At 41.5% G+C, this 27,646-nt stretch overlaps 6 protein-coding genes, 1 long non-coding RNA gene and 1 other non-coding gene across 11 annotated transcripts; 6 read left to right on the plus strand and 2 right to left on the minus strand.

Annotated features, from left to right (window-relative positions):
* Positions 1 to 518: 518 nt before the first annotated feature.
* On the plus strand, positions 519 to 4,603 carry LOC115664151 (cinnamoyl-CoA reductase 1-like). Its single transcript, XM_030586097.2, has 3 exons — positions 519 to 1,041; positions 1,830 to 2,179; positions 4,306 to 4,603. Exons 1-3 carry the CDS (start codon positions 559 to 561, stop codon positions 4,451 to 4,453), a joined length of 981 nt encoding a protein of 326 aa, XP_030441957.2. The 5' UTR covers positions 519 to 558; the 3' UTR covers positions 4,454 to 4,603.
* Positions 4,604 to 5,842: 1,239 nt separating this feature from the next.
* On the plus strand, positions 5,843 to 9,399 carry LOC115667696 (probable folate-biopterin transporter 4). The gene is made up of 7 exons (XM_056311150.1): positions 5,843 to 6,070; positions 6,530 to 6,657; positions 6,877 to 7,098; positions 7,617 to 8,072; positions 8,499 to 8,696; positions 8,803 to 8,940; positions 9,087 to 9,399. The coding sequence occupies exons 1-7, from the start codon at positions 5,990 to 5,992 to the stop codon at positions 9,346 to 9,348; spliced, it is 1,485 nt and encodes a 494-aa protein (XP_056167125.1). The 5' UTR covers positions 5,843 to 5,989; the 3' UTR covers positions 9,349 to 9,399.
* Positions 9,400 to 10,067: 668 nt separating this feature from the next.
* LOC115663539 (probable folate-biopterin transporter 4) lies at positions 10,068 to 13,797 on the plus strand. Of its 2 annotated transcripts, none has more exons than XM_056311149.1 (7): positions 10,068 to 10,306; positions 10,772 to 10,899; positions 11,118 to 11,339; positions 11,855 to 12,310; positions 12,739 to 12,936; positions 13,043 to 13,267; positions 13,299 to 13,432. In XM_056311149.1, the coding sequence occupies exons 1-6, from the start codon at positions 10,226 to 10,228 to the stop codon at positions 13,251 to 13,253; spliced, it is 1,296 nt and encodes a 431-aa protein (XP_056167124.1). In that variant the 5' UTR covers positions 10,068 to 10,225; the 3' UTR covers positions 13,254 to 13,267; positions 13,299 to 13,432. The 2 variants fall into 2 exon arrangements, with proteins under 2 accessions (XP_056167124.1, XP_056167123.1); XM_056311148.1 differs by having other exon boundaries at positions 10,086 to 10,306; positions 13,043 to 13,180; positions 13,329 to 13,797.
* A 734-nt stretch (positions 13,798 to 14,531) lies between these two features.
* TRNAM-CAU (transfer RNA methionine (anticodon CAU)) lies at positions 14,532 to 14,603 on the minus strand. The gene has a single exon. It is a non-coding gene; the product is annotated as a tRNA-Met (tRNA).
* A 66-nt stretch (positions 14,604 to 14,669) lies between these two features.
* On the plus strand, positions 14,670 to 17,871 carry LOC130138116 (vacuolar protein sorting-associated protein 22 homolog 1). The gene is made up of 7 exons (XM_056311207.1): positions 14,670 to 14,791; positions 14,914 to 15,024; positions 15,624 to 15,759; positions 16,297 to 16,451; positions 17,013 to 17,120; positions 17,309 to 17,398; positions 17,491 to 17,871. The coding sequence occupies exons 1-7, from the start codon at positions 14,741 to 14,743 to the stop codon at positions 17,590 to 17,592; spliced, it is 753 nt and encodes a 250-aa protein (XP_056167182.1). The 5' UTR covers positions 14,670 to 14,740; the 3' UTR covers positions 17,593 to 17,871.
* A 671-nt stretch (positions 17,872 to 18,542) lies between these two features.
* LOC130138202 (uncharacterized) lies at positions 18,543 to 23,971 on the plus strand. 2 transcript variants are annotated; one of them, XM_056311580.1, is made up of 8 exons: positions 18,543 to 19,010; positions 19,840 to 19,980; positions 20,086 to 20,451; positions 21,227 to 21,472; positions 21,700 to 21,792; positions 22,571 to 22,771; positions 23,045 to 23,261; positions 23,646 to 23,971. In XM_056311580.1, exons 1-7 carry the CDS (start codon positions 18,684 to 18,686, stop codon positions 23,258 to 23,260), a joined length of 1,590 nt encoding a protein of 529 aa, XP_056167555.1. In that variant the 5' UTR covers positions 18,543 to 18,683; the 3' UTR covers position 23,261; positions 23,646 to 23,971. The 2 variants fall into 2 exon arrangements, with proteins under 2 accessions (XP_056167555.1, XP_056167556.1); XM_056311581.1 differs by lacking the exon at positions 23,646 to 23,971 and adding an exon at positions 23,344 to 23,581.
* LOC115665965 (protein FATTY ACID EXPORT 5-like) lies at positions 23,774 to 27,233 on the minus strand. 2 transcript variants are annotated; one of them, XM_030587778.2, is made up of 3 exons: positions 26,933 to 27,226; positions 25,631 to 25,718; positions 23,774 to 24,073 (listed from the first exon to the last, which is right to left on the minus strand). In XM_030587778.2, exons 1-3 carry the CDS (start codon positions 27,129 to 27,131, stop codon positions 24,001 to 24,003), a joined length of 360 nt encoding a protein of 119 aa, XP_030443638.2. In that variant the 5' UTR covers positions 27,132 to 27,226; the 3' UTR covers positions 23,774 to 24,000. The 2 variants fall into 2 exon arrangements, with proteins under 2 accessions (XP_030443638.2, XP_056167557.1); XM_056311582.1 differs by lacking the exon at positions 23,774 to 24,073 and adding an exon at positions 24,414 to 24,677 and having other exon boundaries at positions 26,933 to 27,233.
* Positions 27,151 to 27,520, plus strand: LOC130138204 (uncharacterized). Its single transcript, XR_008816624.1, has 2 exons — positions 27,151 to 27,238; positions 27,328 to 27,520. It is a non-coding gene; the product is annotated as an uncharacterized LOC130138204 (long non-coding RNA).
* Positions 27,521 to 27,646: the final 126 nt, after the last annotated feature.

Below are 27,646 nucleotides of genomic sequence, written 5' to 3' on the forward strand. Positions count from 1 at the left end.
GACAATATAGCTCATCGACGTATTGTGAATGAAATGTCACATTCAAATCAAGCATGCCATGGTTATGCACGTCAATAGTAAAATCACTTGTGATGCGCACATAAAAACAAGCAAAACGCGAGAAATTGCGGGTCGTTTGGGTAGCATACAATATTAAAGATACAGGTTGCTTTAAAATCGCAGGGTATTTGTAGACACGAGGTGTGTCGATGGATTTCACATGAATTTCATGACCATTTGGTTGAATGGTTGTTTTGATGGGATTGAGTTCGTCCCCATTAGGTGTCTCACACTGACGCCATTTGCATCCGCGATGCGTTAGTTGTTTAGAATTTCATTTGACTCTCTCTGTCTCTCTCTCTCTCACAGACATCCACAATCATCGCTGGTTAAAATCCAAATCAAAAGCAATCAATTTTCAATTCTTATAAAACTCATATCAAAACCAATCTAAACTTCATCCATCCAACTTTTTAACTCCTCACTCTCTCTCTCTCTCTCTCCAACTACCATCCTTATCCCATAACCCATCCGCGATCACCCCCGCCGGCGGAGGAGATGGAGACGGAGCCGACCAAATCGGGAGCCGTGCTCGTCAGCGGCGCCAACGGCTTCATGGGCTCCTGGTTGGTCCGCGCCCTCTTGGACTCCGGCTACGCCACCGTGCGCGCCTCCGTGTTCCCGGGCACCGACGCCTCCCACCTCTTCTCCCTCCCGGGGGCCTCCCCTTCCCGCCTCCTCCTCTTCGAAGCCGACGTCCTCGACGCCCCCGCCGTCGCCCGGGCCGTCGACGGCTGCGAGGGCGTCTTCCACGTGGCGTCCCCCTGCACCCTCGAGGCCCCCGAGGACCCCGAGCGCGACCTCCTCCTCCCCGCCGTCCAGGGCACCCTGAACGTGCTCGAGGCCGCCAAGCGGTCCGGCGTGAGGCGCGTGGTCCTCACGTCCTCCGTCTGCGCCTTGGTCCCCAACCCCGGCTGGCCTCCTCACAAGCCCGTCGACGAGTCTTCCTGGACCGACCTTGACTACTGCAAGTCTCGCCAGGTCATAAAGTTTTTGTCCTTTTTTTTTTTTTTAATAATGACACAAATAATCCTGAATTTTAACTTAATATATAATTTAATCCCTAAACTTTTAATTTATTCAATGTAGTCCCTAAACTTTAACTAAATATTCAATTTGATCCCTGAATTTTTAATTTATTCAATGTGATCCCTGAATTTTTAATATGTATTCAATTTAGTCCCTGAACTGTATGAAAATGTTCAATATAGTCCATGCACTTGAATTAATGAAAGGACTATATTGAACATTTTCAAATAGTTTAAGGACTAAATTGAACATATATTAAAAATTCAGAGATCACGTTGAACAAATTAAAAGTTCAGGGACCAAATTGAACATTAGGTCAAAGTTCATGGACTACATTGAACAAATTAAAAGTTCGTGGATCAAATTACACGTTAGGTCAAAGTTCAGGGACTCTTCCGTCATTTTCCCTTATTTTTTTTAATCTCAGTTTGGAAATTGAACGATCCCCTTTATTAAAAATGTCAACTTTTTTCTTTCGGTCTTGTTTTGTCTTGGCGTGCGCAAGAATGCGTTAATGGAACAATCGTGCAGCATTTCATGGTCATAAATAGTCTGAATGAATTCAGTCGTTGTAATAGCTATTGCATTCAGAACACTTGCGTAGAATTTGTTAGAGCTCCAGGGTACGGTGTCATGAGCTTCCAGTGGAAGAATTATGGGTCCACCTCTGTTTACATAGTTCAATGCATTCGTTGCCATGACACGCATAAAAAATTGGGTTTCCTTACTTTATCATGCAGAAATGGTATCCGGTGTCGAAAACTCTGGCGGAGAAGGCGGCGTGGGAATTCGCGGAGAAGCACGGACTAGATGTGGTCGCGATAAACCCGGCCACATGCCTTGGCCCTCTATTGCAGCCGGGTCTCAACGCGAGCAGTACCGTGCTGCTGCAGCTGCTTCAGGGATCGACAGATACACAGGAGTATCACTGGCTCGGGGCTGTTGACGTTAGAGATGTGGCCAAGGCACAAGTCTTGCTGTATGAGACACCGGCTGCGTCCGGTAGATATCTCTGCGCAAATGGTATCTATCAGTTCGGTGATTTTGCTCAAAGGGTCATGAAGCTCTTCCCTGAGTTTCCTATCCACAGGTTTGCATCTTCAAAGCTCCTAAATGTTACTCGATTGGTCTTTAAAGAACTCTTCTTATAGCTCTTTGCCTATGCTTCTAGTGAACCACCGACACAAATGATTAGTAGTGTTTGAATATATTAGGAAACATATTATTCTATTGCAGTGGAGTACGGCATCCAGTATCCTGCATACTGAAAGCCCATTTGTTCTCCCTAAGATTTTTCTTTAGTAATTCTTTGCTTTCGCACTTTCTATACAGCATAATGCACCTCACTTTAGTTGCTCAGAGTGGTGATGAGTTTTGTAGAAATAGCCTGGTGGAGGAAGATGATGGAACTTCTGGTGGTTTGCTTTTCGATATATGTCGGGAACCTATATCAATTATCCAGTTCCAGTGCCTCCGCGGTTGGACTCATTAGAAATTACAATCATTCCTACCAATTGAACATCTTGCATCTTGCATCTTGCATCTTGATAGGCTGTGGAAGCAATGACGGATTGGGATTTGGTGACACACATGTATCCTGGTGTCTGATTTTTGCAAGTAACTGAACATGGGACATGTGTACTCAGCATTAAATAATCCAATTTTGGATATTAGCACATTTTATATGAAAAAAAATATATATAATGGCTAGTCTGGACCACCCGCCTGGGTGGCGCTGCTGGAGCGCGCACTCTTCCTCTCGCAAAAGGTTGAGTGTTCGAATCCCGGGCACCGCAGGGTGACTTAACCGGTGGCACGTGTGTGGTGGCTAGCGCGTGTCGCCCCCGGGGTTTACTCCCAGGCTGTCGGCCGTGCGGGGTTGCACAGGTTACCAAAAAAAAAAAAATAAATATAATGGCTAGTCTGGATTGACTTTTATCTTTTTACTTTTCCTTTATCAAAATATTGTGGCTCACGCCCTTTTAATTTTTTTTTTTTAAATCTGAAACACTAGAGACTTTCACAAAGTGCAAAAGTTGACATGTAAATCCACATATAATTTTTTGAAATTTGAAAAATATTTTTAATCTTGGCAAGTTGTTGTTACTTTTAGTTAAGCTGAACCAAACATGCCGTGACATAATCGAGAAGTCCAATTCTCAAGAATTAGAGTTTGCGAAAGTCTACAGCTTTTTAGGACGGTTTTGTCTTCTTTTCAAAATTTATGATGCTTCGTCTTTGAACTTCTTGCACGGCGGTTTCGTGCAATAGTAGCTCTATACCAGAATATCAAAACATGGCATGCTTGATGGCGAAGTGTCTTTTAACACATGACTATGTCTGTGTTCATGTCACATCTCCTATGATACTTCGGCCTCAACTGCCATTTGCTAACGTTATTCGACGTTTCCGTTAGTACTCTTTTGTTATTTTCCCAAGGATCTAGTATCCTGGAAGATAGTCTTTGTGCTCACTATCTGCTCCTTTCTTCTAATTAGTTCCTCACTACTTTGGTATATGATGGTTTTATTGGCAGGAGCCTAAAGTGGACATTGTCTATCACATGCGTGCTCACTTTTTTTTCTGTAGATTCTCTCCTTTGGCATCATCACTGTACAGTTCCTATTCTTGATTAAGTCTTGTTCTAGCTTCTTATACACACTTCCAACTTCTTGAAGTCCTCATGGCCCCTGATTGGGTTTGAGAAAGTATTATTCATCTTTTAGAGGTTGTGCTATGGCAGATAGAGGTTTTTACTTAATTGCAGACGTTAGTTTTAACTAAAACAGGTTAGCATGATTGCAGAATCAACAGCTAGCTGATGGTTATGTAATTTAACGAAGTCCTGTGCATTTCGCATTCCACAAAGCTTATCCTTCATTTTTGAGTTTTTGTACCAAATGGAAGAAAACAGAATATATGTATTTCACCATCCTTGATGCACTGAGGAACCAAATGGGATGTAATGATACCTCTGCTGTTCAAATGGCAACATAAAGTAAATGTTTATTCCTTTTTTGATTTCTTCAGAGTGCAACTAATGCCTTTGTCCATTTAACCAAAAAAAAAAAAAAAAACTAATGCCTTTGTCCTGTTGTTGGTTAATGTCTATTTACTTTTATATTGAATCCTTCTTCCCTCAATCAAGTCATCTAGATGTAGCTTTCTCTTCTTGTATGTAAGGCAGCATTACCAGTCACATCTCTTGTTGCACAGGTTTACGGGAGAAACCCACCCGGGTATGGCAGCGTGCGAAGATGCAGCGAAGAGATTGATCGATCTGGGGTTGTCCTTTACACCTCTTGAAGATGCCATCAGAGATGCGGTCGAGAGCCTCAAAGCAAGAGGCTACTTGCAAGGATAATCACAATGTTGGGGGTTTTTCTTTTTCTTTTTTTTTTGCTAAACTAAACTAATTTGCAGTGTCTTGGTTTGTCTGTTTGTTTTAATACCTTGGTCCTCTGAGCAAACGAGTAAAGGTGCTTTTGTAATCATAAGTTTAAACTTCTTTGCAGAGTGTATTTATTCTTAGAAATCATCCCCTCTTTTGGTTGCACATGCAAGGGCAACTTGTATTGCAGTCTTACAGATAAAAGATTCTACATCTACAGACAATGAACATTCAATAGCAATTTAACAGGGTCTCTGCTGCTAACATGTGCCTACGAAGAATGTAAAGAGATAACTTGTCGTTTTAGTGTATGTCTAACGGGAAACTGAATATGATTTTGTCCAACTGTCTTGTAACGTTGTGCTGAGATGGTATTTTTCTAGTGGGGCCATGTTTGTGCATCTCTCAGAATTATTGAAAAGGATATCATTCTTCTATATTCTCACAACAGAAAAGATTCAATACAAGTACAGCGAGACCGAGAAATCAATCACAATCACAATTTTTTAGTACAGCGAGACCGAGAAATATTTAACCTTCCCTTCATAAGGTTAAATATTTTTATGGACAATGAAAATGTTTTTTGTTCGTTCATTTTTATAAGCGATACAAGTCATCGCTTTTTAGAAAATATTTTTCAAATCATTTATTTTCTACGAAACAAACTGAGCCAATGCATTTTTTTTATTTTCTTCTTTGCCCTTTCTATTTGTGATAAAAATTATTGTAAAAAATTTAAGGGAACAAATCACGGTCATAGACTTGCTAAATGTAGTACTTGGATAAATTATTATACGTATGCAGGCAGTGGAGACTAGCAAATTAAGGGATAATAACACAAATAGTCTTGAACTTTGACCCGATATACAATGTGGTCTCCAAATTTTTAATTTATTCAATGTCGTTTGTGGAATTTTGGTACAAGTTCAGTGTAGTCCCTGAACTATATGCAATATAATCCCTAAAACAATTCATGAACTAAATTGAACTTGTATAAAAATTCAAGAACGACATCGAATAAATTAAAAATTTAGAGATTACATAAGGTTAAAGTTTAAGAATTACATTAAGCAAATTATAAATTTATAATTCACATTATACATTAAGTCAGAGTTCAGAAATTGTTTGTATCATTTTCCGAGCAAATTAATTAGCAAAATCACAAGAAGATGTGCTTTTTCTACCAATCTATAATAATCAGCCACCAGACATTACTTCCTCGGGGAGCCCATGCTGTCGTGGCGACATCCTATAGGACCAGAGGACGTGTCCCTGTCCCCCGAATCTCATCTCGAATTGACGATATCACCCCCGACTTTATTCGCGTGCTCTCTTCAGTTGAATCCCTCGAGCAAAGGGCAAAGCCGTCGATCTATATAAACCCGAGAAACAAACGGTCGATCGAAAGCATGAATTTCGCCAAAGACCATGGAAACGGAAATTCAGGGATGAGATGGTAGCGCGAGGTCCCTCCATTTTCGAACTGCACAAGAGGGAAAGGAAGAGAAGATGATCAGAGGCTTGAAGCAGCTGAGCGCGGCATTCGGAGCGTCGTTCCTGTGGCTCGTCTGCTTGATCTACTTCACTCAGGTTCCGATTCGAATCCCACGCTTCGTGCTCGTTCGCGTTCGGACAACGCGGTTCGTTCGCTTTTTCTTTTGCCGCTTTTCGTGCTAGCGATCGCAGGAAGGATCGAGGGTCGCGTCGTTTCGTGGGGTTCAGTGGTTTTCCGGTGTGTGGTTCTTGTTTCGTGTGGATTGTCGGGTGAGAAATGATGCGCGTTGATGTTTGGCGCTTCGCATTCGTTTCGGTATCGGAAGATTTTCTGTCATTGATGGTTTTTTTTTTTTTCGCTGCGAGCTGGTTGGGGCTCTGAATTGTGCGGTTCTGATTGTGGACGCGAATCTCGCGTTCGTGTTTGGTGCTTTGATGGTTGATGCGGATGGGTACCTGTGCCTTCTAGCTGGGAAACCATACGTGTGCTTGGTTTTTGTTGTTGCTGTCGCTGCTTCAGATCCAATTCGTGATGGTTTCTCTATTTGAACGCAGGGTTTCAGGTCATTTGCGTGGACTGCGGTTTCGTACCAGCTCAAAGACATACTCAAATTGTCGCCCTCGGCCTCTCAATTTGTGTTTTCAGTTGCATTTTTCCCATGGAGCATAAAACCTTTATATGGGTAATGCATTGAATATGCCCTACAGCATTGACCATAGTTATATCTGCTAACATGGGTTTATTTTTTTGGGCCATGTTTATTACAAGACTGGTCCTCGATTTCCTCATCCCCTGATTTTGCTGGTGTAGTCATTCTCTTGTCTGGAGCGATGTATATTCCTTTGTCAGTGTTCTTTCTTTCAATTTTCTTCCTTTGACTTCGCTATGTTGTTGCGTGCAGAATTGTGTCAGACTGCATTCCGATTGGAGGAAGAAAACGGGTTCCATACCTGATTCTTGCGACAATACTGTCTCTTGTGCCATGGCTTATTTTGGGCCTAAATGCTTATTTGAGGAAATCTACATGGCACCTCACGATCTTCTTAACTGTCCAAAATCTGGGCTCGGCGATGGCTGATGTTGTCATTGATGCGATGATCGCTGAAGCTGTGAGATTCGAGAAGTAAGCCCCTGCACTCTTCTACTTTTTGAATTTTTCGGAAAAAATTATAGTTATAGCTTCCACCTTGCTTGCGATTATCATACTGCTCAATGACTTTTTTTCTCTTGTTACTCTATCTTAGGGCATTGGGCTAGAGCAAAACGTTTACATTGCAGACATAATTCTTAGATTTGTAAACATTCGCCCTTGTTCTTGCTGCCAATGAAAGATGCTTACTTTTATATGAGTGTTATTAGAGAGAACCCTTAGTGCACTTGCTGAGCAACAAAACAAGGAAAATTTATGGTATCCAAAACAGCGACTTTCTTTCTTGTATGTGCAATCAATGTCTTGGAAATCCAACAATTACTTATTAAGTATGCTTAACAAGTGTCCCAAAGGCATTCATTAACAGGATTCTTTTAATATTTCTAATCAGACTACATTTTCAATGGATCATATGTGCTTATAATTGAGGGAATTATGTACATTTAATTTGTGACCTGAGCATAACCTGAGCTCTTATTGCTCTTGTTCAGGGCTTCGTTTGCTGGAGATCTTCAATCAATGTCTTGGTTTGCAATGGCTTTTGGTGGTATATGTGGGAGTTTATTAGGCGGATATGCGTTAACCAATGTGGAGATAGCAACTATTTTTCTTCTATTTACCGTGCTGCCAGCTGTACAATTACTGTCATGCGGTTTAGTAAAGGAGAATCCCCCACGCAAAAACGATGAAAAAGATCATCCTAAAGGCGAACATCTGATGAATGGAAATAGTAGTTTAATAGATGAGGATAGCTTTACAGTGAAAAAGCAAAGTAAGAGTACTTCGAGAAGAAAGAAGAGCCGCAAGAGTAGAAAAAAGATGGATGTTGCCTCTGATAAGTCCAGACCTTTCCGGGAAGGTGATCAACTATTCTTGAAATGGCTTTGCTCTCTGAAAAATGCTATTTACGATCTATACCGAGCTTTTCAACAGCCAGTCATATGGAGGTAAGTGGACAGAAAGCTTAACCTATTGAAGCAATGATTCTTTAGCATTTTAAGGTCACTTGTCCTCTTGCCAGATTTTATGGTCTTTGGCACTCACGAATAAATTTATGGAAGTGAAGTTGGCTATAAGTATCAACGATTAGTCAATGACTCTGTTTTATACTTTGTCCAAGGACAAAATTCCTTGTTACTGGTGGTTATGCCATCAGATGATCTGCCTTATTCTTCGTATATGTTACCTAGTGGATATGCACATAAGTACGTCTATTAGCCTTGTCCTTTTTATAGAGTTAAACGTGTCTAAGTAGTAAAAAGGAATACCCTTTTCTTTGTCGAATTCTTTGTCCTGATTGATTTTATGATGCATTAGCCAAATTTCTAATCAGGTGCTTTTCCATTTCTTTTCCCTGATCCTTGTAAGACCAGACCTATGGCTTGGTTTTTTCTAGCTCATGTCACCGTTCCAAACCTCTCAACAGTCATGTTCTACTACCAGACGGAGTTTTTAAAACTGGAAGCATCGTTTTTGGGGACTTCACGTGTCGTTGGATGGGTAGGCCTCATGATTGGGACCTTCATATACAACCGTTTCTTCAAGACCATGAAATTACGAAAAATCCTCTTGTGAGTATTGGCTGCTTTATGATATAGTTTTCTCTTTGGTAAATATGTTCTTCCGTAGTTCAGTTTGCTGATGGTGCTTCGTTTTTTATCTATGAACACAATGCAGGTTTGCTCATGTTGGTTTAGCCTTACTGACCACACTGGATATGATTCTAGTATCTCAAATAAATGTTTCGTTTGGAATATCTGATAAGGTTATGGTTTTGGGTGGATCTGCTCTTGCCGATGCAATTAATCAACTCAAGTATGTGCAGTGTGTCTTCATCTGCACTTGACTAAGATCTGCTCTTGCTGTTCAATACTGTTCTTAATTGAATTTACCAGCATCGCCAACTCTCCAGACCATCCTTTCTCATAATTTGCGGGCATTACTTTTCCTTTTGAATGCAGGTTCATGCCATTCTTGATTCTATCTGGACAGTTGTGCCCGCCCGGAATCGAAGGGACTCTGTTTGCACTCTTCATGTCAATCAACAATTTTGGAAACACGCTGGGTTCATTTGTAGGTGCCGGCTTGGCTTCATTCTTAAACATCAACTCTGGTTCTTTTGACAACCTCCTTCTAGGAATTGCTATACAAGTCGTCTGCATATTCGTTCCGGTTGCTTTGCTATTCTTGATACCGAAAGACGCCACAGGGACATCAGCTTAGAAGGAGATTATACTTTCAACAGAGTTGCAGAGAAGAGTTTAGGATACATCAGGAGAAAACATTTTTCCTTCACGTATAGCAGTTTACAGGTAGATTTTTTAACATACAAGTCCACTGCGGTAGATACGTCATAGAAGTAGATATTCTTGTACTTCTTTTTCTATGGAATGGAAAATTTCCTTGGGCTTCACTTAAACACATGCTTTCGAAATTCCATGAGTTTGTGTGATTATATGCGGAAATTGCATCCCCAGTATCCCCCAATTTACGTGATGGAGTTAAATTAGCTGCTTCTCAAGCAGCAGCCACTGCCACTGCGAACCCCTCTTTTCCTCCCTCTTCACATGCAGCTCACCACGGCAGCCCGACCCTAACGTTGCTGCCTCTCTCCCTGCGCCCCTGTCCCTGTTTGTGGCGAGCTCCCTCGCGGGAGGCGCTGAGCTTGCAAACGATGCTGGAGGCCAAGCTCGCGGTGGCGGCAAGCCATTGGAGGTGGCCCCCTCGGAGCCATGCGGGAATTTCTTTTTATTAGCTTTTTGCTAAGAAATCACTCTGAGAGATGCGGATGCCGAATGCCTTGAGCATCAAATTCTGGCATATTTTTTCCCTTCTTTTGTTCGGACCAGAGGACGTGTCCCTGTCCCCCCGAATCTCATCTCGAATTGACGATATCACCGCCGACTTTATTCGCGTGCTCTCTTCAGTTGAATCCCTCGAGCAAAGGGCAAAGCCGTCGACCTATATAAACCCGAGAAACAAACGGTCGATCGAAAGCATGAAGTTTGCCAAAGACTATGGAAACGGAAATTCAGGGATGAGATGGTAGCGCGAGATCCCTCCATTTTCGAACTGTACAAGAGGGAAAGAGGAAGAGAAGATGATCAGAGGTTTGAAGAAGCTGAGCGCGGGATTCGGAGCGTCGTTCCTGTGGCTCGTCTGCTTGATCCACTTCACTCAGGTTTCGATTCGAATCCCACGCTTCGTGCTCGTTCGCGTTCGGACAACGCGGTTCGTTCGCTTTTTCTTTTGCCGCTTTTCGTGCTCGCGATCGTAGGAAGAAGGATCGAGGGTCGCGTCGTTTCGTGGGGTTCAGTGGTTTTCCGGCGCGTGGTTCTTGTTTCGTGTGGATTGTCGGGTGAGAAATGATGCGCGTTGATGTTTGGTGCTTCGCATTCGTTTCGGTATCGGAAGATTTTCTGTCATTAATGGTTTTTTTTTTTTTTTTTGCTGCGAGCTGGTTGGGGCTCTGAATTGTGCGGTTCTGATTGTGGACGCGAATCTCGCGTTCGTGTTTGGTGCTTTGATGGTTGATGCGGATGGGTACCTGTGCCTTCTAGCTGGGAAACCATACGTGTGCTTGGTTTTTGTTGTTGCTGTCGCTGCTTCAGGTCCAATTCGTGATGGTTTCTCTATTTGAACGCAGGGTTTCAGGTCATTTGCGTGGACTGCGGTTTCGTACCAGCTCAAAGACATACTCAAATTGTCGCCCTCGGCCTCTCAATTTGTGTTTTCAGTTGCATTTTTCCCATGGAGCATAAAACCTTTATATGGGTAATGCATTGAATATGCCCTACAGCATTGACCATATTTATATCTGCTAACATGGGTTTATTTTTTTGGGCCATGTTTATTACAAGACTGGTCCTTGATTTCCTCCCCCCTGATTTTGCTGGTGCAGTCATTCTCTTGTCTGGAGCGATGTATATTCCTTTGTCAGCGTTCTTTCTTTCAAATTTCTTCCTTTGACTTCGCTATGTTGTTGTGTGCAGAATTGTGTCAGACTGCATTCCGATTGGAGGAAGAAAGCGGGTTCCATACCTGATTCTTGCAACAATACTGTCTCTTGTGCCGTGGCTTATTTTGGGCCTAAATGCTTATTTGAGGAATTCTACATGGCACCTCACGATCTTCTTAACTGTCCAAAATCTGGGCTTGGCAATGGCCGATGTTGTCATTGATGCGATGATCGCCGAAGCTTTGAGATTTGAGAAGTATGTCCCTGCACTCTTCTACTTTTTGAATCTTTTCGGAAAAAATTATGGTTATAGCTTCCACCTTGCTTGCGATTATCATACTGCTCAATGACTTTTTTCTCTTGTTACCCTATTTTAGGGCATCGGGCTAGAGCATAACGTAAACATTGCAGACATAATTCTCAGATTTGTAAACATTCGCCCTTGTTCTTGCTGCCCATGAAAGATACTTTTATGTGAGTATTATTAGAGAGAGCCCTTAGTGCACTTGCTGAGCAACAAAACGAAGGAAAATTTATGGTATCCAAAGCAGTGACTTACCTTGTTGTATGTGCAATCAATGTCTTGAAAATCCAACAATTACTTATTAAGTATGCTTAATAAGTGTCCCAAAGGCATTCATTAATAGGATTCTTTTAATATTTCTATGCAGACTACATTTTCAATGAATCATATGTGCTTATAATTGAGGGAATTATGTACATTTAATTTGTGACCTGAGCATAACCTGAGCTCTTATTGCTGTTGTTCAGGGCTTCGTTTGCTGGAGATCTTCAGTCAATGTCTTGGTCTGCAATGGCTTTTGGTGGTATATGCGGGAGTTTATTAGGCAGATATGCATTGACCAATGTGGAGATAGCAACTATTTGTCTTCTATTTACCGTGCTGCCAGCTGTACAATTACTTTCATGCGGTTTAGTAAAGGAGAATCCCCCACGCAAAAATGATGAAAAAGATCCTCCTAAAGACAAACATCTGATGAATGGCAATAGTAGTTCAATAGATGAGGATAGCTTTACAGTGAAGAAGCAAAGTAAGAGTACTTCGAGAAGAAAGAAGAGCCGCAAGAGTAGAAAAAAGATGGATGTTGCCTCTGATAAGTCCAGACCTTTCCGCGAAGATGATCAACTATTCTTGAAATGGCTTCGCTCTCTGAAAAATGCTATTTACGTTCTATACCAAGCTTTTCGACAGCCAGTCATATGGAGGTAAGTGGACAGAAAGCTTAACCTATTGAAGCAATGATTCCTTAGCATTTTAAGGTCACTTGTCTTCTTGCCAGATTTTATGGTCTTTGGCACTCACAAATAAATTTATTGAAGTGAAGTTGGCTATAAAATTATCAATGATTTTTCAACGACTCTGTTATATTCTTTGTCCAAGGACAAAACAGTTTGTTACTGGTGGTTATGCCATCAAATGATCTGCCTTATTCTTCGTATATGTTACCTAGTGGATATGCACATACGTATGTCTATTAGCCTTGTTCATTTTATAGAGTTAAACGTGTCTAAGTAGTAAAAAGGAATACCCTTTTCTTTGTCGAATTCTTTGTCCTGATTGATTTTATGATGCATTAGCCAAATTTCTAATCAGGTACTTTTCTATTTCTTTTTCGTGATCCTTGTAAGACCAGACCTATGGCTTGGTTTTTTCTAGCTCATGTCAGCGTTCCAAACCTCTCGACGGTCATGTTCTACTACCAGACGGAGTTTTTAAAACTGGAAGCATCGTTTTTGGGGACTTCACGTGTTGTTGGATGGGTAGGCCTCATGATTGGGACCTTCATATACAACCGTTTCTTCAAGACCGTGAACTTACGAAAGATCCTCTTGTGAGTTTTGGCTGCTTTATGATATAGTTTTCTCTTTGGTAAATATGTTCTTCTGTAGTTCAGTTTGCTGATGGTGCTTCGTTTTTTATCTATGAACACAATGCAGGTTTGCTCATGTTGGTTTAGCCTTACTGACCACACTGGATATGATTTTAGTATCTCGAATGAATGTTTCGTTTGGAATATCAGATAAGGTTATGGTTTTGGGTGGATCTGCTCTTGCCGATGCAATTAATCAACTCAAGTATGTGCAGTGTGTCTTCATCTGCACTTTACTAAGATCTGCTGCTTTTCTGTTCAATAGTGTTCCTAATTGAATTTACCAGCATCGACAACTCTCTAGACCATCCTCTCTCACAATTTGCGGGCATTGCTTTTCCTTGTGAATGCAGGTTCATGCCGTTCTTGATTCTATCTGGACAGTTGTGCCCGCCTGGAATCGAAGGGACTCTATTTGCACTCTTCATGTCAATCGACAATTTTGGAAACACGCTGGGTTCATTTGTAGGTGCCGGCTTGGCTTCATTCTTAAACATCCAGTCTGGTTCTTTTGACAACCTCCTTCTAGGAATTGCTATACAAGTCGTCTGCATATTCGTTCCAGTTGCTTTGCTATTCTTGATACCGAAAGACGCCACAGGGACATCAGCTTAGAAGGAGATTATACTTTCAACAGAGTTGCAGAGAAGAGTTTAGGATACATCAGGAGAAAACATTTTTCCTTTACCTCTCTCTCCTGTATAGCAGTTTACAGGTAGATTTTTTAATATACAAGTCCACTGCGGTAGATATGTCATAGAAGTAGATATTCTTGTACTTTTTTTTCTATGGAATGGAAAATTTCCTTGGGCTTCCCTTGAACACATGCTTTCGAAATTCAGTGAGTTTGTGTGATTATATGCGGAAATTGCATCCCCAGTATCCCCAATTTACGTGATGGAGTTAAATTAGCTGCTTCTCAAGCAGCAGCCACAGCCATTGTGAACCCGTCTTTTTCTCCCTCTTCACATGCAACTCACCGCGGCAGCCCGACCCTAACGTTGCTGCCTCTCTCCCTGCGCCCCTGTCTCTGTTTGTGGCGTGCTCCCTCGTGGGAGGCGCTGAGCTTGCAAACGATGCTCGAGGCCAAGCTCGCGGTGGTGGCAAGCCATTGGAGGTGGCCCCTCGGAGCCATGCGGTAGTTTCTTTTTATTAGCCTTTTGCTAAGAAATCACTCTCAGTGATGGGGATGCTGAATGCCTTAAGCATCAAATTCTGGCATATTTTTTCCCTTCTTTTGTTTTGGCCATGCAAATGATGGCTTTTCGACTTTTCATTTTTCACCAAATCCCAATTTTCCTCGTGCTATACTATTGTCTCGTAATTGTTATAGTTTAGAACGCTTTTTCTAATGCTTTTGCAATCCCTAAATGAAGCATACGTTAAAAATTTGAAATCGCGATCTAGCCTAAACTCAGAATCTTCACATTGGAAAACGAAGTCAATTTTTTTTTGTTAAAAATATATAATATAAAAACAAAAAAGGGAAACAAGAAAGATCATACAGAAAAAAAAAATTTAAAAGAAAAGGAGTGGATAGAAGCCAATCTCTGCTCTATCAGAGCCAGGTTTCGATCCTGGGACCTGTGGGTTATGGGCCCACCACGCTTCCGCTGCGCCACTCTGATTTTTGTTGACCTTCATCGTTTCTATTTATTTATAAATCTTATCTTCCGGTCGTTCATCCAAAACATGCATCTCTTCCCTTTTGATCACTCCAAATACATTCGCCCGAACTTTGAACACACAGAGAGAAAGAGAGAGGATGAGAAGACGACCCGGAATCGGAGGCCTGCAGACAGCGGCAGCTGCTAGGGTTCGTTTCGCTTTCTATCCTCACGTGTTTCGTCGCTCGCCGTAGCTGAATCTATCGCCTCGAACCGTTCCTTTCTCGATCAAAATTGACCCCTCATCGTCTTCTTCGTTACGTGCGAGCAGGATCAGTACCGGTTGCTCGGAGAGAATGTGGCGAAGATCCGGACCGATCTCATGAAGGAGCAGCTCGCTACCTTCCGCTCCCAGCTCGAAGACTTCGCTCGCAAGCACAAGGTCCGCTTCCTTACCTGCGTCATCCGCGCTCGAGCAAAAGCTCGTATCCCCGATTTTTTCCGATCTTCGTTGGCGATTTTTTGAGGCGGTGGGATTTTACAGTTTGACTGGAATGTAGAAATTTTGGTGGCGTGAGATTATGCTAGTCGGTTGAATACTTTTTTCGGATGGAATAGGCTGCCAATGCGGTGATGGCGTTTGAGAATTTTGTGTTAGGAACGCTGTGCAGTTGAAGGCAGGCCTATTGCCTAATTGAGTTTGCCCTGATGTGCACATGTTTAGCGCTTGCGCTTTGTAATGGCCATCTTGAATCATATGTAATTAATCGCCATTGCTTCTGTACTAGCGATAATAGACACCACACCTTTTGTTTTCTCTGTCTACAAATGTAGTTCGCAGCTCCTTTTTTCGTATTAGAAGCCGGTGATTGGTGTTTCTGGGCACAAGTCTTGTACTGCGTTGATAGAGACGCGAGTGCTCAACGAGGCGTGCTTTCGAATGATGGTTTCGCTTCATGTTTAGATATTTCTGTTCATTGCTTGCTAGCAATTGAATAGATTATGGGGGAATGATGATCAAGCTTCGCTAATGATGTGCAGAATGACATTCGCAAGAATCCCGCGTTCAGGTCGCAGTTCCACGAGATGTGCGCGAAAGTCGGGGTTGATCCTTTAGCATCGAACAAAGGTTTTTGGGCTGAGCTGTTGGGGATCGGTGACTTCTATTATGAAATCGGTTGGTAGTTTCATCATCGTAGTGCTTCAGTTGTAGCTTTTGTCGCCGTAGGTTCTGAAACATGCCAAATATAGGTTGAAGTGCACGTTGGTGGACATCAAAAACTTAAAAAGAAAGAAAAAAAGTAAAAGGGATATCCTCTCGTCCTCTGCCTATGTGAATGTTAATTGTCTTGCTTTGGGGAAAAAAATGGATGGCCATAATATATATCAAATGTTTTTCAATGATAGGTGGTGAATGGTGATCTGTCTCCGTAGGTTTTCAAATAATCTACATCAGTAATATAGAGGTTTCATTTGGTTAGGGCAAACTTTTCTATGTTAAAGTTGGATGAAACATTTCAGGTTTAGAGTAGGGCAGCGGGCACATCTAAATATACCTGCAATTAGGCTCTGTTTTTTCTTCTTTGAAGGATAAGAGCAAATTTCCCCTTTGATTCAAATAGTCATCTTTCTCCTTATAATACTAGTTGGTTGAAGCATATGTGTCAGCTTGTCAAACATTTTCTTATGCTGAATAGGCTACTCAATTAGTCAGGGGTGCAAATTGTTGAGATTTGCTTGGCAACGAGAGCCCAAAATGGAGGTTTGATCAATCTGCAGGAGCTCTGCAGTCTTCTTCGTCAGAAAAGAAAAGGCTCGAGGGAAGCTGTTTCTGAGGATGATTGCTTACGTGCCATAAGTAAGCTGAAGGTATTGCGTAATAACTTTCCTCTGCAACTTCTGATCCTATCTTTTCATTCTCTACCTTAAGACTAACATCGTCATCTGATATTGTGTTTCACCATTCAAGTAATTTTAGGAAGACACAGCAGTCGTGTGTCTCTTGGTAGTGTTAGATTTAAATATTTGATACAGGAAACTATAAGGATGGAAAATTTTACCTCACTGCGGCTTTTTGACATTCTGTCCATCTCTATTAAATCTATTGTATATTCTTTATTGGGATGGCTACCAATGATTGCCTACTGATCTATGATGTGTATGCGTATCAAGTGTTTCCACACATCAAAACAGTACCTGGTGGAAATACTGCATTTTGTGCCTATCATCTGTTGTGAAAGTCTGGCTTGTTGAGTGTTTGATCAATCCGGATTGGGGTTCATCTATGAGCTCCCTTTGTTGCATAATGGTTCGAGTGAAGTGACTTACTTCTCCATATATGTCCCCATATGTTTGCTCTTGTGTTAACATCTTTTTATAACTAGTTTACACCGTAAACTTAGTTGCATAAATGGCATTTTTCATTTCCAGGTTTTGGGTAGTGGTTTTGAGGTAATATCTGTTGGGAAGAAAAAGCTTGTTCGATCAGTTCCAACTGAGTTGAACAAAGATCATAATGAAATCATTGAACTCGCCCAGGTACTTTCTCTTGCGGATCTCTCACCTCAAAATTGGAACTCTTTTATTCCCTTTTATTTGATCTCAGATGTGGTTGTCCAATATCTCTTAAAAAATAGTTGCATTGGTCCTTTCTGTTCTAGCTCTCTTTACCAGTACCTTCATTTGAGGAATCTTGATGAAAAACTCTCAATTGGCTATGATGTTAGGCTCAAGGTTTCGTGACCATTGATGAGCTAGAGAGACGGCTGTCCTGGACCTCTGGCCGTGCCATTGATGCACTCGAAACTTTGTTAAAAGTAAGTTTATGTGGCCATTTGAGCAGGTTTCTGTCCTTTTTTACTGCGGAAGGTTTTTGGTGATTTATAAACCATCATCTTGCTGGGCGCAGGAAGGTTTTGCTATGATTGATGACGGACACAGAGACGGCAGACGTAGGTACTGGTTCCCTTGCGTATCATCCATCTCCTCGTTGGGAGGAAATGACGCCTAAAACGAGCGGATCCCTTTTCCACTCTTTTTCAGCTTTAATTTAAGATGGTGGTCGAGAATATGTTCCTTTCGAGATTCAAAGCGATGAGAAAAGAGTGTTCAAATAAGTCAGTGTGCGGGACAAAATAGATTCTGTTTTCAGCTGCAGCTCTTATAGCTTTGTCTGTAACTTCACATGTCAGTGTAGATACATACAATTTGGTTTCTATCTGGAGATAAAGTTGAATACTGATTCTATTACAATCACTCGGACAGTGCGTGCCTCCGAGGTTTGGAGTAACTAGTTATTCTTCCGACATTTTTTCTGTCAGCAATTCTACTCCTGAACGCGGTCGTTATATCTCACGACGATTTTTAGCATAATTGGTTTGCCCTTGTATGATTAAATTTTTGTGAATCTGTCCGTACCCGGGCCTACCGGTTCCTCTCTCAACCACAACTTCCAACTCAAAGGACAAGGAAGAGATCCTAGTTCTACTCCAACATCGTGCCATTTGCGTGCCTTTAAAGGTGTTGGATCTTCCGCGCGCAAATTGAATTCTATCAACACATCATCTCCATTAGACGCACGCGTACTATATTCTATTTCACATATTTCTAATCAATATATAACATAATTTGTGGAATTTCAGGGAAACTTTCATAACTTGCCCGCCCGAGTTGGGGCATTGCACAATTTTTCCCTTCCACTGGCAGTGAAGCAGTAAAATTTCGAGGGGTGAAAATTGAGATAAATTCTTTTTTCGGAGTGATGTAGGAGGGGATGGAAAAGGAAACTTCAAGGGCAAAGTAAAGTATCATCTTATCGGTTCTTGGATCAGGCCGGGTTACAACTAAGAACGAACCGGTTCGGGAAGAGTCCGTCTTGCCTGTGTGTGCGAAACATCTCGGCCACTCTTTCCGCCTTTCCCCAACGGAAGCTCAATTCCATGCGTTCAAGCGATAATCATCAGCGATCGCTCTCGAAGCCGCCAAATCTCAGGAATCGTCGTCCTCTCCATTAACCACACTGCTCCCCATTTCTTCTCATCCAAATGCATTGACACACACGCCCGCATACAGAATCTCTCTCTCTCTCTCCCTCTCTCTCTGATGGCAATGGCTTCTTCGCCTTCTTCGCGACCGATCGCGCTGTTGCTGCTCGCCTTCTTCGCTGCCGTCGCGCCCCTCTCTCTGTCCGCGAGATTGCCGTTTCACCCCGAGGACGCGCTCCCTCTGCTGCCGCGGCAGCTCTCGTGGCCGATCCTCAACCGCCTCCGCGGCCCCCTGGATCTCCTGCCGACCTTCGTCGGCTCGGCCTCGCCGTCCTCCAACGCCAGCCTGAACTGGAAGGGCGCTTGCTTCTACGACTCCGCGGCTTGGATGGAGTTCCACAACAAGAGCGAGAGCGAGTTCGGCGGGGGCACGCTTCACATCAAGGTCTGATTGGTTTCATGCTGTTGATTCCGCGAGCGTGTGCTTGGTTGTTGTTAAGATTTTGGAGCGTTGGGATTGGTAGATAGTTAGCGACGATGACCGAGTTAGGTTGCGAATGAATCGAAGTTATCGCGAGACACTCGAGCTCCGGTTGAGTTTTATTAGTTTCGACTCGACTTCTTGATAAGTATCGAACCGGTGTGGAGTAGAATTCGATTTCGTGATGCTTTACTTGATTGGTTCGCTATGTGATTGAGGTCTTTGGGTTTATGAATTGCTTTTGTATAGCCATCCAAGCTCTAGCATAGCAGTATAGAGACTACTTTATCAGTTGAGTCCTGTATCCAACCTCGACTTTTGGTTGTCAAAACGAGTTTGGATGAATAACTGTATCAACTCAACTCAGCTCGACTATACCTCTGATATGGAGTAGCGTCGTTGCAATTGGCTGTGCATTTCAATATAGTGGGTTGGGGAGAAGCATGTAATTTTTCCATTTGCCTGTTTTCTCAGTTCAAGGAGTTATTGGAGAGCGAGGCTTTTCTCTTGTGGGCGTTTGCTGCTTGTTTATTTTTCTTCCCTTTTGATGTATCCTTACGAGCCTCTGAACGTTGTGTTACTTGATGGTTGATTTGATTCTTTTCCTAGTATCATTATCCATACAAATTGTTCAATTTTGTTAATTATGGGAAGGCAAATTATGTCAATTTCCTCGGGATATATGGTTGTTGCTCCATCCATGATTTTAAATGGTGCCGCATATAACCTGTTATTATCTGTGTCGTGCTTTTAAGTGGTGAACTAACTATGAATTTGATGGGCACCAATTCAGGTCAACAAGGCTCACAGTTGGACTTGCATGGATCTTTATGTCTTTGCAACTCCATACCGTGTCACATGGGATTTCTATTTCTTGTCTCGGGAGCATACCCTTGAGTTTAAGGCTTGGGAAGGAAAAGCAGAGTATGAATACGTACGTGTGTACTCTCTTTAGTAAGGGACTTAACATCTTTCTTGTCATGTTTTGTAGTCATTGTTATCTGGATGTAAACATGGTCCTCTTTTCATCTGAAATCAGGTAAAAAGCAAAGGAGTTTCTATCTTCCTCATGGAAGCTGGGATGCTGGGAACACTTCAAGCTCTGTGGGATGTCTTCCCTTTGTTTACAAATACTGGCTGGGGTGAAAACTCTAACATTGCCTTTCTCGAGAAGCACATGGGTGCTTCCTTTGAGGAACGCCCCAAACCCTGGGTAACAAACATAAGTACAGATGATATTCATTCTGGAGATTTCCTTGCAATATCAAAAATCCGTGGGCGGTGGGGTGGTTTTGAGACATTGGAGAAGTGGGTCAGTGGTTCTTATGCTGGTCATTCTGCAGTTTGCTTGAGGGACTCTGAAGGAAAGCTGTGGGTTGGCGAATCGGGACATGAGAATGAACAGGTGGGATATAAAATTGGCCGGCCTGGTATTTAAGGTGCTTCTATAGATTAAGTATTGTTTCTGATCCGTCCTTTACCCATCCTAATGGGAACATGCCTTCCTTAATATGATGCAATGGATTTTTTATTCGGCTTAGAGAATTTCATAGTTCATACCAAATCCCTCATCAGCTGCCTTACCCAGTTATTCAGGGGACGAGAAAAGTCATAAGCAGCACCTACTTGACCTGAGTGATTATTGTAATACAAAGGAGGAAAAGTGGTTGCAGAATCTTAGCCTAATTTGCAGATGTATTTTGCATTGCTGCATCCATTAATTTACTTTGTGTTTCTACCTTCCCATCTTGCTGTGCTGGTCTTTTCTTCTTAGCCTGTTCAATGGAGGCTCAGTTTTTAAGCACAAGAGACTTTTTTCGAGTTTTCTGGACAGACATCCATTTGTCTTTTCTGCTTCCTGCCTTAAATGAATGTTGTTCCATGCTAAAATATAACAGAGCTAGAAATGATTCCCGTTTTCCTCATAATTGGCTGCAATTTGGTGTCAATATAAGATGCTATGCTGATGAGGAGTGAATCTGAGTGGATATGCTGCTCCTTATGAGAGTGCATCCGTTGAAGATAGATTTCAGAAAAAACTTGTGCATCGATGAACGGTAGCTTTTCAGTTTACCATTTATAGTTGTCTGAGACATGATTCATAAAAGCTCATGGTATTTTAAAGTTTCGCCAATTATGACAACTTTGAAGTGCTTTTCCTCTGTTTTTTCTCCTTCTAGGGCGAAGATATTATTGCGATGTTACCTTGGGATGAATGGTGGGAGTTTGAGCTGAATAAGGATAACTCCAATCCCCATATTGCATTACTTCCCTTGCATCCTGACGTGCGGGCCAAGTTCAATGAATCTGCTGCATGGGAATATGCTCGGAGTATGGAAGGAAAACCGTATGGTTATCACAACATGATATTTAGCTGGATAGACACAATTGACGGGAACTATCCACCTCCCTTGGATGCTCATCTGGTATCTTTATTTAACTTTATTTCCGTATCCATGGTTTATCCGAATAAATTAATAATCGCTGATAGGGTTATCTATAGGTTACCTTTAGGTCTATGCTCAGTTGAAAATGCAGATTCTTTTTCCTTTAAGGGATCTAACTAGAAGTTCAGATTTACATATTGTGACATGTTATGCGTTTTAAAAGGGTCTCCTTTTCCGCTGGTTTAACTAGTGCAATGACTGTGCAGGTTGCATCTGTTATGACAGTGTGGAATCAGTTAAGACCTTCTTATGCTACCAACTTGTGGAATGAAGCCTTGAACATGCGACTTGGAACTGAGGTATCATTAACAGTTTCTCTGCTGAGGATCTTTGGTTTAGAAAGATAGTGTTTAATATTATCACTCTTTAGGATCTTTATGTAGACTTGAACAGTTCACTAGGATATACCTCATGGATGAGTTTGAGTAATTTTTTTTTTAACGGTATGCCCCTTCTTTCTAAAATCCTTTTCCTTTCTTGGGACTTTGCCATCTGGTTTATTGGGACTCTAATGACCCAATGGGTTAGCTTAGATTGAGATCCTAGAGAGAGTGGATCATTTAGGGATTCCGATGTACTTCATTTATTTCTTTTTCTTTTTTCTTTTTTTGTTTTTCTTTGCAATGAAACGGTGTGTTGCACCATTAAATATTTATACACGATTCAGCTTAGTGAAAATACTCCAGTGTCCAATTTTTCTTCAAGTAACTGATTTGCCTTGGTTTTAATTTTCTTCATCAAGAATAATGTCGAGTTTTGTGTCCTAGAATAAGTAGTGAAAATTAGGGACTGGAGGGAACTTGTAGGTGTGAATGGGTAAGAACTCATTTTTTTATGGTTTAAACTTTTAGAAGAATAACGACTCTAATATACATGTCAGATCATTGAAGGCAACAATTTCTGGTACTTCTCTGTATGTTTGATGAGATGTACCAGATGAATCGCAGAAAAAAGGCAGGTTGAGGATATGCCTATGTTTCATAGACATACCTTGACAACTGATAGGTGGATAAAATGGTTATGTTAAATTCAGCATATCCTTTTCCTTTTCCAGAAATAATTGTTGACTTCATGCAGGGGCTGGATCTTCCAGATATTTTAGTGGAGACTGAAAAGCGTGGCTCATCCTTCGATGAACTGCTTACCATCCCAGAGCGGGATGATTGGCTGTACAGTGATGGAAAGTCAACCTCTTGCATTGCCTTTGTTCTTGAAATGTACAAGGAGGCAGGATTGTTCAGTTCAATTGCTGACTCTATTCAAGTGACGGAATTCACGGTGAGGCCACCATGCACGATATGCACCATCTTGTTTGAGTGGATTGTCATTTCATATCGAGTACCGGGTTAGGTTCTTTCATGATGTGGATTCCTTTTCTTTCTTGAGGAGAAGAATAGTGAATCGAGTCATTTTACGTTGGGATAAATGAGAAACTAATTAATTGTCATCAGCCCTATGAATTATGCATTTGATTAGAGAAATCTCTTTTAGATTCTTCCAGTCATCTGTTTTTGTAGTTCAAGGTCCTCATTTCATCTTTCCCACCTGCAGATAAAAGATGCATATACGCTGCGGTTCTTCGAGAATAATTCGAGCCGTTTGCCAAAATGGTGCAACGATGCCGACAATGTCAAGCTCCCGTTTTGTCAGATCCGAGGGAAGTATCGGATGGAACTACCGGGATACAATACTATGGACCCGTACCCCCAAATGAACGAGAGGTGTCCTTCTCTGCCTCCAAAATACCTCAGGCCAAAAGATTGCTAACGTAAGTTCGGATTTCGCACGGCATGTTATATCCTGTATTTTTCAGATTGATTCTGCCAGATGTATTCTTTGTTTCCTCACAGGAATCGTTCATGTGCCAGTGGATAGGTACTGTGATATTTGTAAATATGTGATTAGACAGTCTTGGAGTGAAAATTGTTGGTCAGTGGATGGAAGTCTTGTACGACATGCTGTATATTGGGCGTCGATTGTAGCTTTTCTTAAGAATAATGTGCTTATTTATTCTGATTCTGACATGTAAAGACACATTTGACGCTGAAAAAGTTTACAACGGACGAAGATAGCAGGCTATTCATAGAATTGGGTTCTATTATGTGCCGCTAAATTGCTTACGTGTTTCTCCCTCGTATTTTTCTTTTTCCAGGCAGGTAATAAATGGGGGTATCCAACTCTAATCCTAAACTAGCATTGACATCACATTCGAGGCTAGAGCACGGAGATTTCCATTCAAATGCACATTGCAAAAAGCGGACTCTCTTCTGGATCTATAGCTTGACATGATCACACTTCAAGCCAAACATGTTTTTCGCATTTTCATTCCGTGTACAATAGAGGGCTAAAATGAGTCCTTAAAATTGAGTGAGAAACACTAACGGCTAATGCCGTGGATGTAAACCAGGATTCGTCAGAAAGGAAAGATCTCTTTTGCACCTACACAAAACAACAGTAGTTACACCTGGTAATTTTTTAGTCAAGATCTTCGATTTTCCAAGATGCCATCATTCAGCCTTGGCTGCGAAATGGTTGCCTCCGGTCGCAATTTTGTAGATATAAAACCCGGTCATCAGAGCACTGAATAGAGGAGAATTGGAAAGTGCATTAGCTCAGAGTGATTACTAGGCAAATGAGAATACATGAAGTAGAGGAATGTAGGTTTTAGCAGATATAAAGCTACATAAAATATAAAACGGGCAGACTGAATCCTTGGTTTAGAGCAGCATGATTGCAACTTAAAAAAAATACGGAACAGGTATCCAATTTCTGATTCAACTGAATGAGCTGGCCGGCCAGTTCTTAAACGCTAGGTAATATACACCAAGTAAAAATTGCATGAATCAATTCAGTCGTTAACTCCGTCAATGGTGAATGCAAAATGAGCTAAAAGAGTCTGTAAAATCTTAATTCAGGGAGGTGAGATTCAAAAATTTTATATAAAAGTACATAGAATATAGTACATAATTCAAGAAAACAAGTTTCACATGAAATTTCCTAGATTATAGTATATAATTACAGAAAATTGCAGCAAACACCTTGTCCGGTCCACCCATGGACTCCACTTCATACTGTATATTACTATTAAGCCATGATTGACTCCAATATGGAACTCCTTTTTCCCCTAAAATGACAATGATAGCCTTCCTAATTGTATCCTCGACATTAAGAAACACTTGCATCTCTGTATAGAAGTACAAAACCGTAAGAGGATTAAGCTTTAAACAAGTTACAAAGTAACTATTGTTCTTTTGGTTAAACAAAAACGTAATATCTTATCTATTTTGGCCCACTCCTCATAAGCAATGTTCAAAATAAGATACGACTTTCAAACTTCAAATGAATTACCAATTCCTTCAGGGTAGTTATTTTCAACTTCTATCAACCTATCTACAAGCTTAAATTGGTAGGATGGATGCATGGTTCATTAGGGCACGCACATACACACAACCAGAGATAGATACTAGACGTATCTTTCATCATAATTTGTTTTTCTGTTTTCACTTCTTAAAGACTATAGTTTTGATGTTTAAAAATTACTGACTGCCGCAATAACTGTCCACCCATTAGTCTGATGATGAGAATACCAACCGAATGTATGAACTTCCTCGATAAGGCAGACAACTACGACTATGAATCAAGATTTAATAGGAGAAGCAAAGGATGTTCTCTGAAGGTCAAGACCATGTGAATCAGAACAGATTAATCCGAGTATTTCATTTTCTCTAAGGAGAACCATACAAATGAAGAAAAAAATAGAGGAGAATTCTTCTTCTTGTTTAAAATGATCAGCAGAATGGATATTCTTGGTCCTATGCATCTGAAGATCAGTAATTATCCATATTAAGTTATATTATAGGCAGAGCAGATCTCCACAATTCATCTTTTCAATAAAAAAACCCTCCTTTAAGAATAGTCATTAGTTGTAAACTAGCACTAGCAATTAGCCTCATATTTAGATGAAAGTCACTCTTATGTCCTAACAACCCTTTTACCGACATTAGATCAGAAAATTTGTGAGCAACTGGTGTTGCAACTACATGGTGTGAGAGAGAAAACACAACATGCTTATTCAGATGATACACGAGTTCTGTAAAACCATGTATGGTTAGCAACGGAGGAAATAATTCTAGCTACCTTATCCCAGCAAGAATACCCGCTGGCATGATCTTAGATGTCTGGAGGTAGCGCTGTCCCATGACGAAGGTAAGCATGGCAGCACAAACTGTCAAAGACACAATAGTAAGTCAGCTATAACATCTATACAAAAAGCTTAATCCACACGCTGCTTTCATGCACGTGCATGTGCACGAGTGTGTGATTTTAAATGACTTTATTCAGATGAAAAACTTATACACAAACAAAAAAAGAGAGAGATGACAATCATATTGTAGACATTCTCAACACATCCTCTCAGACTATACCCTTCTACATGCATGTATAGTAAGAAGTTCAGAGATATTCGAAACACATAATTGACTAGCTTTATCTTGTTAAACATACTAAAAGTTCGTTATTCAGAACTAGCTATGATCTCTTCTTCAGCAGGATCCCTGGAAAGCTAGCTAGTTGTTACAATAACATTTGCCATTTGCTAAATGCTATCCTTGGATACTGCCAGCTTAACATGCAAGCATTTGACACCAACATCAAGCTATTCACAGACAAAATTTCCAGAGTTCCTGAAAACTACTTGTCCCTTTGGATAACCGACTCTGGTGATATAGTAAATGCGGCTTCATCGGGAACATTCCTGATCAGGACACATCAGGCATCCTTTTCTTACCCCCATCACATGAGACTGCTTGCAGAAAACCAGAAATCACCAATTTCACAGAAAAAGGAACACTTAGAGAATGCAGCGTGTTCCACTTAAAAGTAAGATTGCTGTTGTCGATAAGCAACAAAATAGAGAATGAGAAATAGAAATGGCAAACCCTAGAAAACAAAAAATACACGGATCATCCTTACGGACTCGAGGCGGCATCAAATGATGGATGCAGATAATTTAATAACAGCAGTGACTAGTGCAACAGCTAAACCGCCGATACAACAAACAGATACGGCACGGCAGTTAGATTGGATATCAGCTTCTCCACCTTGCAAATCTCACTATCGAGTTCTTAACCACCTAAAAACCAATCGATCGAAAACTTCAGTAGCTTCATTTCATCAATTCAGCTCCTACGACTCAACCTTCACGCGACGATCTCGACCGGCCTTCCAACAACACGCCGACGAAACGCGGCATCACATCACAGAAGCCAAAACAGACAGATCAAATCAAAAGCGTACGAAAGCGAACATGTCAACCTACTTGTCAACCGCCAAAACCGAATGGGAAGCAAAAGATTTCACGTGGTTACGGCTTCCAAAACGATCCGAATTCCACACATCAACAAAACCGCCGCAGACGCGCCGAGGAGGACGAGAGCTCACCGGTCTCGAGAACGAGCGCGGCGTAGGAGTTCTTCCTCTTCTCGAAGGCCTTGAGGCTCAAGTAGCCGGCGAGGACGAGGAGGAGGCCGGTGCCGGCGCCGCCGGCGAGGGAGGCGACGCTCTTCTTCCTCAGGAAGCCGATGAGCCCTCCGATCACCACGAGGAGGCCATACGGGAACGTGAAGCAGAAATCGTGCATCTTCTTCCCCCCTCTTTATCTCTTTCCTTCCTCGCCGGTGATCTTTTCAACAGATCAAGAAGAGAGAGAGCGAACAGCAGATTCACGAACACGAACAGATCCTTGAAGTGAGTGTTAATATAGTTATATAATTTATTTTCTTTTCTTTTTTTTTTAATTTTCGTTTTAATAATTTTTTTTGGGTTGTTTTGAGCAGTTGAAAGGGGAGCAGGCGTGTGCCGACGTGCGATGTCGCGTGGTCAACGCCCGCTCCTGATTTTCTTTTTTCCTTTTTCTGTCCGGGTTTTGAATATTTCGCAATTTCTTCGCATTGACTTAACGGGATAATGACATAAATGATCCATTGACTTTAATCTAACGTGTAATGTGATTCCCGAATTTTACTTCAATGTGCAATGTCGTCCATGAACTTATTTATTCAATGTGATCTAGAGACAACATCGAACATTTTCATGTAGTTCATGGATTAAAGGGAAAATTCCAATTAAGGACCCACAGTGGGGCCTTTTTTTTCA

This window comes from Syzygium oleosum, unplaced genomic scaffold (assembly GCF_021117445.2).
Source record: "Syzygium oleosum isolate NSW1041296 unplaced genomic scaffold, Sole_v2.1 Sole_v2.05, whole genome shotgun sequence".
Taxonomy (NCBI): Eukaryota; Viridiplantae; Streptophyta; class Magnoliopsida; order Myrtales; family Myrtaceae; genus Syzygium; species Syzygium oleosum.

Coding starts and splice junctions, on each gene's coding strand:
- LOC130138202 (XM_056311580.1), top strand. CDS start 18,684: ATGGCAATGGCTTCTTCGCCTTCTTCGCGACCGATCGCGCTGTTGCTG. Junction 19,981..20,085: donor GAAAAGCAGAGTATGAATAC/GTACGTGTGTAC, acceptor ATCTGAAATCAG/GTAAAAAGCAAAGGAGTTTC. Junction 21,473..21,699: donor CTCCCTTGGATGCTCATCTG/GTATCTTTATTT, acceptor ATGACTGTGCAG/GTTGCATCTGTTATGACAGT.
- LOC115663539 (XM_056311148.1), top strand. CDS start 10,226: ATGATCAGAGGTTTGAAGAAGCTGAGCGCGGGATTCGGAGCGTCGTTC. Junction 12,937..13,042: donor AACTTACGAAAGATCCTCTT/GTGAGTTTTGGC, acceptor AACACAATGCAG/GTTTGCTCATGTTGGTTTAG. Junction 13,181..13,328: donor GATGCAATTAATCAACTCAA/GTATGTGCAGTG, acceptor TTGTGAATGCAG/GTTCATGCCGTTCTTGATTC.
- LOC115665965 (XM_030587778.2), bottom strand. CDS start 27,131: ATGCACGATTTCTGCTTCACGTTCCCGTATGGCCTCCTCGTGGTGATC. Junction 25,719..26,932: donor CGCGCTCGTTCTCGAGACCG/GTGAGCTCTCGT, acceptor TGTCTTTGACAG/TTTGTGCTGCCATGCTTACC. Junction 24,074..25,630: donor GGTATTCTTGCTGGGATAAG/GTAGCTAGAATT, acceptor TCCTCTATTCAG/TGCTCTGATGACCGGGTTTT.
- LOC115664151 (XM_030586097.2), top strand. CDS start 559: ATGGAGACGGAGCCGACCAAATCGGGAGCCGTGCTCGTCAGCGGCGCC. Junction 1,042..1,829: donor ACTACTGCAAGTCTCGCCAG/GTCATAAAGTTT, acceptor TTTATCATGCAG/AAATGGTATCCGGTGTCGAA. Junction 2,180..4,305: donor CCTGAGTTTCCTATCCACAG/GTTTGCATCTTC, acceptor CTTGTTGCACAG/GTTTACGGGAGAAACCCACC.
- LOC130138116 (XM_056311207.1), top strand. CDS start 14,741: ATGAGAAGACGACCCGGAATCGGAGGCCTGCAGACAGCGGCAGCTGCT. Junction 14,792..14,913: donor AGACAGCGGCAGCTGCTAGG/GTTCGTTTCGCT, acceptor ACGTGCGAGCAG/GATCAGTACCGGTTGCTCGG. Junction 15,025..15,623: donor ACTTCGCTCGCAAGCACAAG/GTCCGCTTCCTT, acceptor AATGATGTGCAG/AATGACATTCGCAAGAATCC.
- LOC115667696 (XM_056311150.1), top strand. CDS start 5,990: ATGATCAGAGGCTTGAAGCAGCTGAGCGCGGCATTCGGAGCGTCGTTC. Junction 8,073..8,498: donor CAACAGCCAGTCATATGGAG/GTAAGTGGACAG, acceptor TTGTAAGACCAG/ACCTATGGCTTGGTTTTTTC. Junction 8,697..8,802: donor AAATTACGAAAAATCCTCTT/GTGAGTATTGGC, acceptor AACACAATGCAG/GTTTGCTCATGTTGGTTTAG.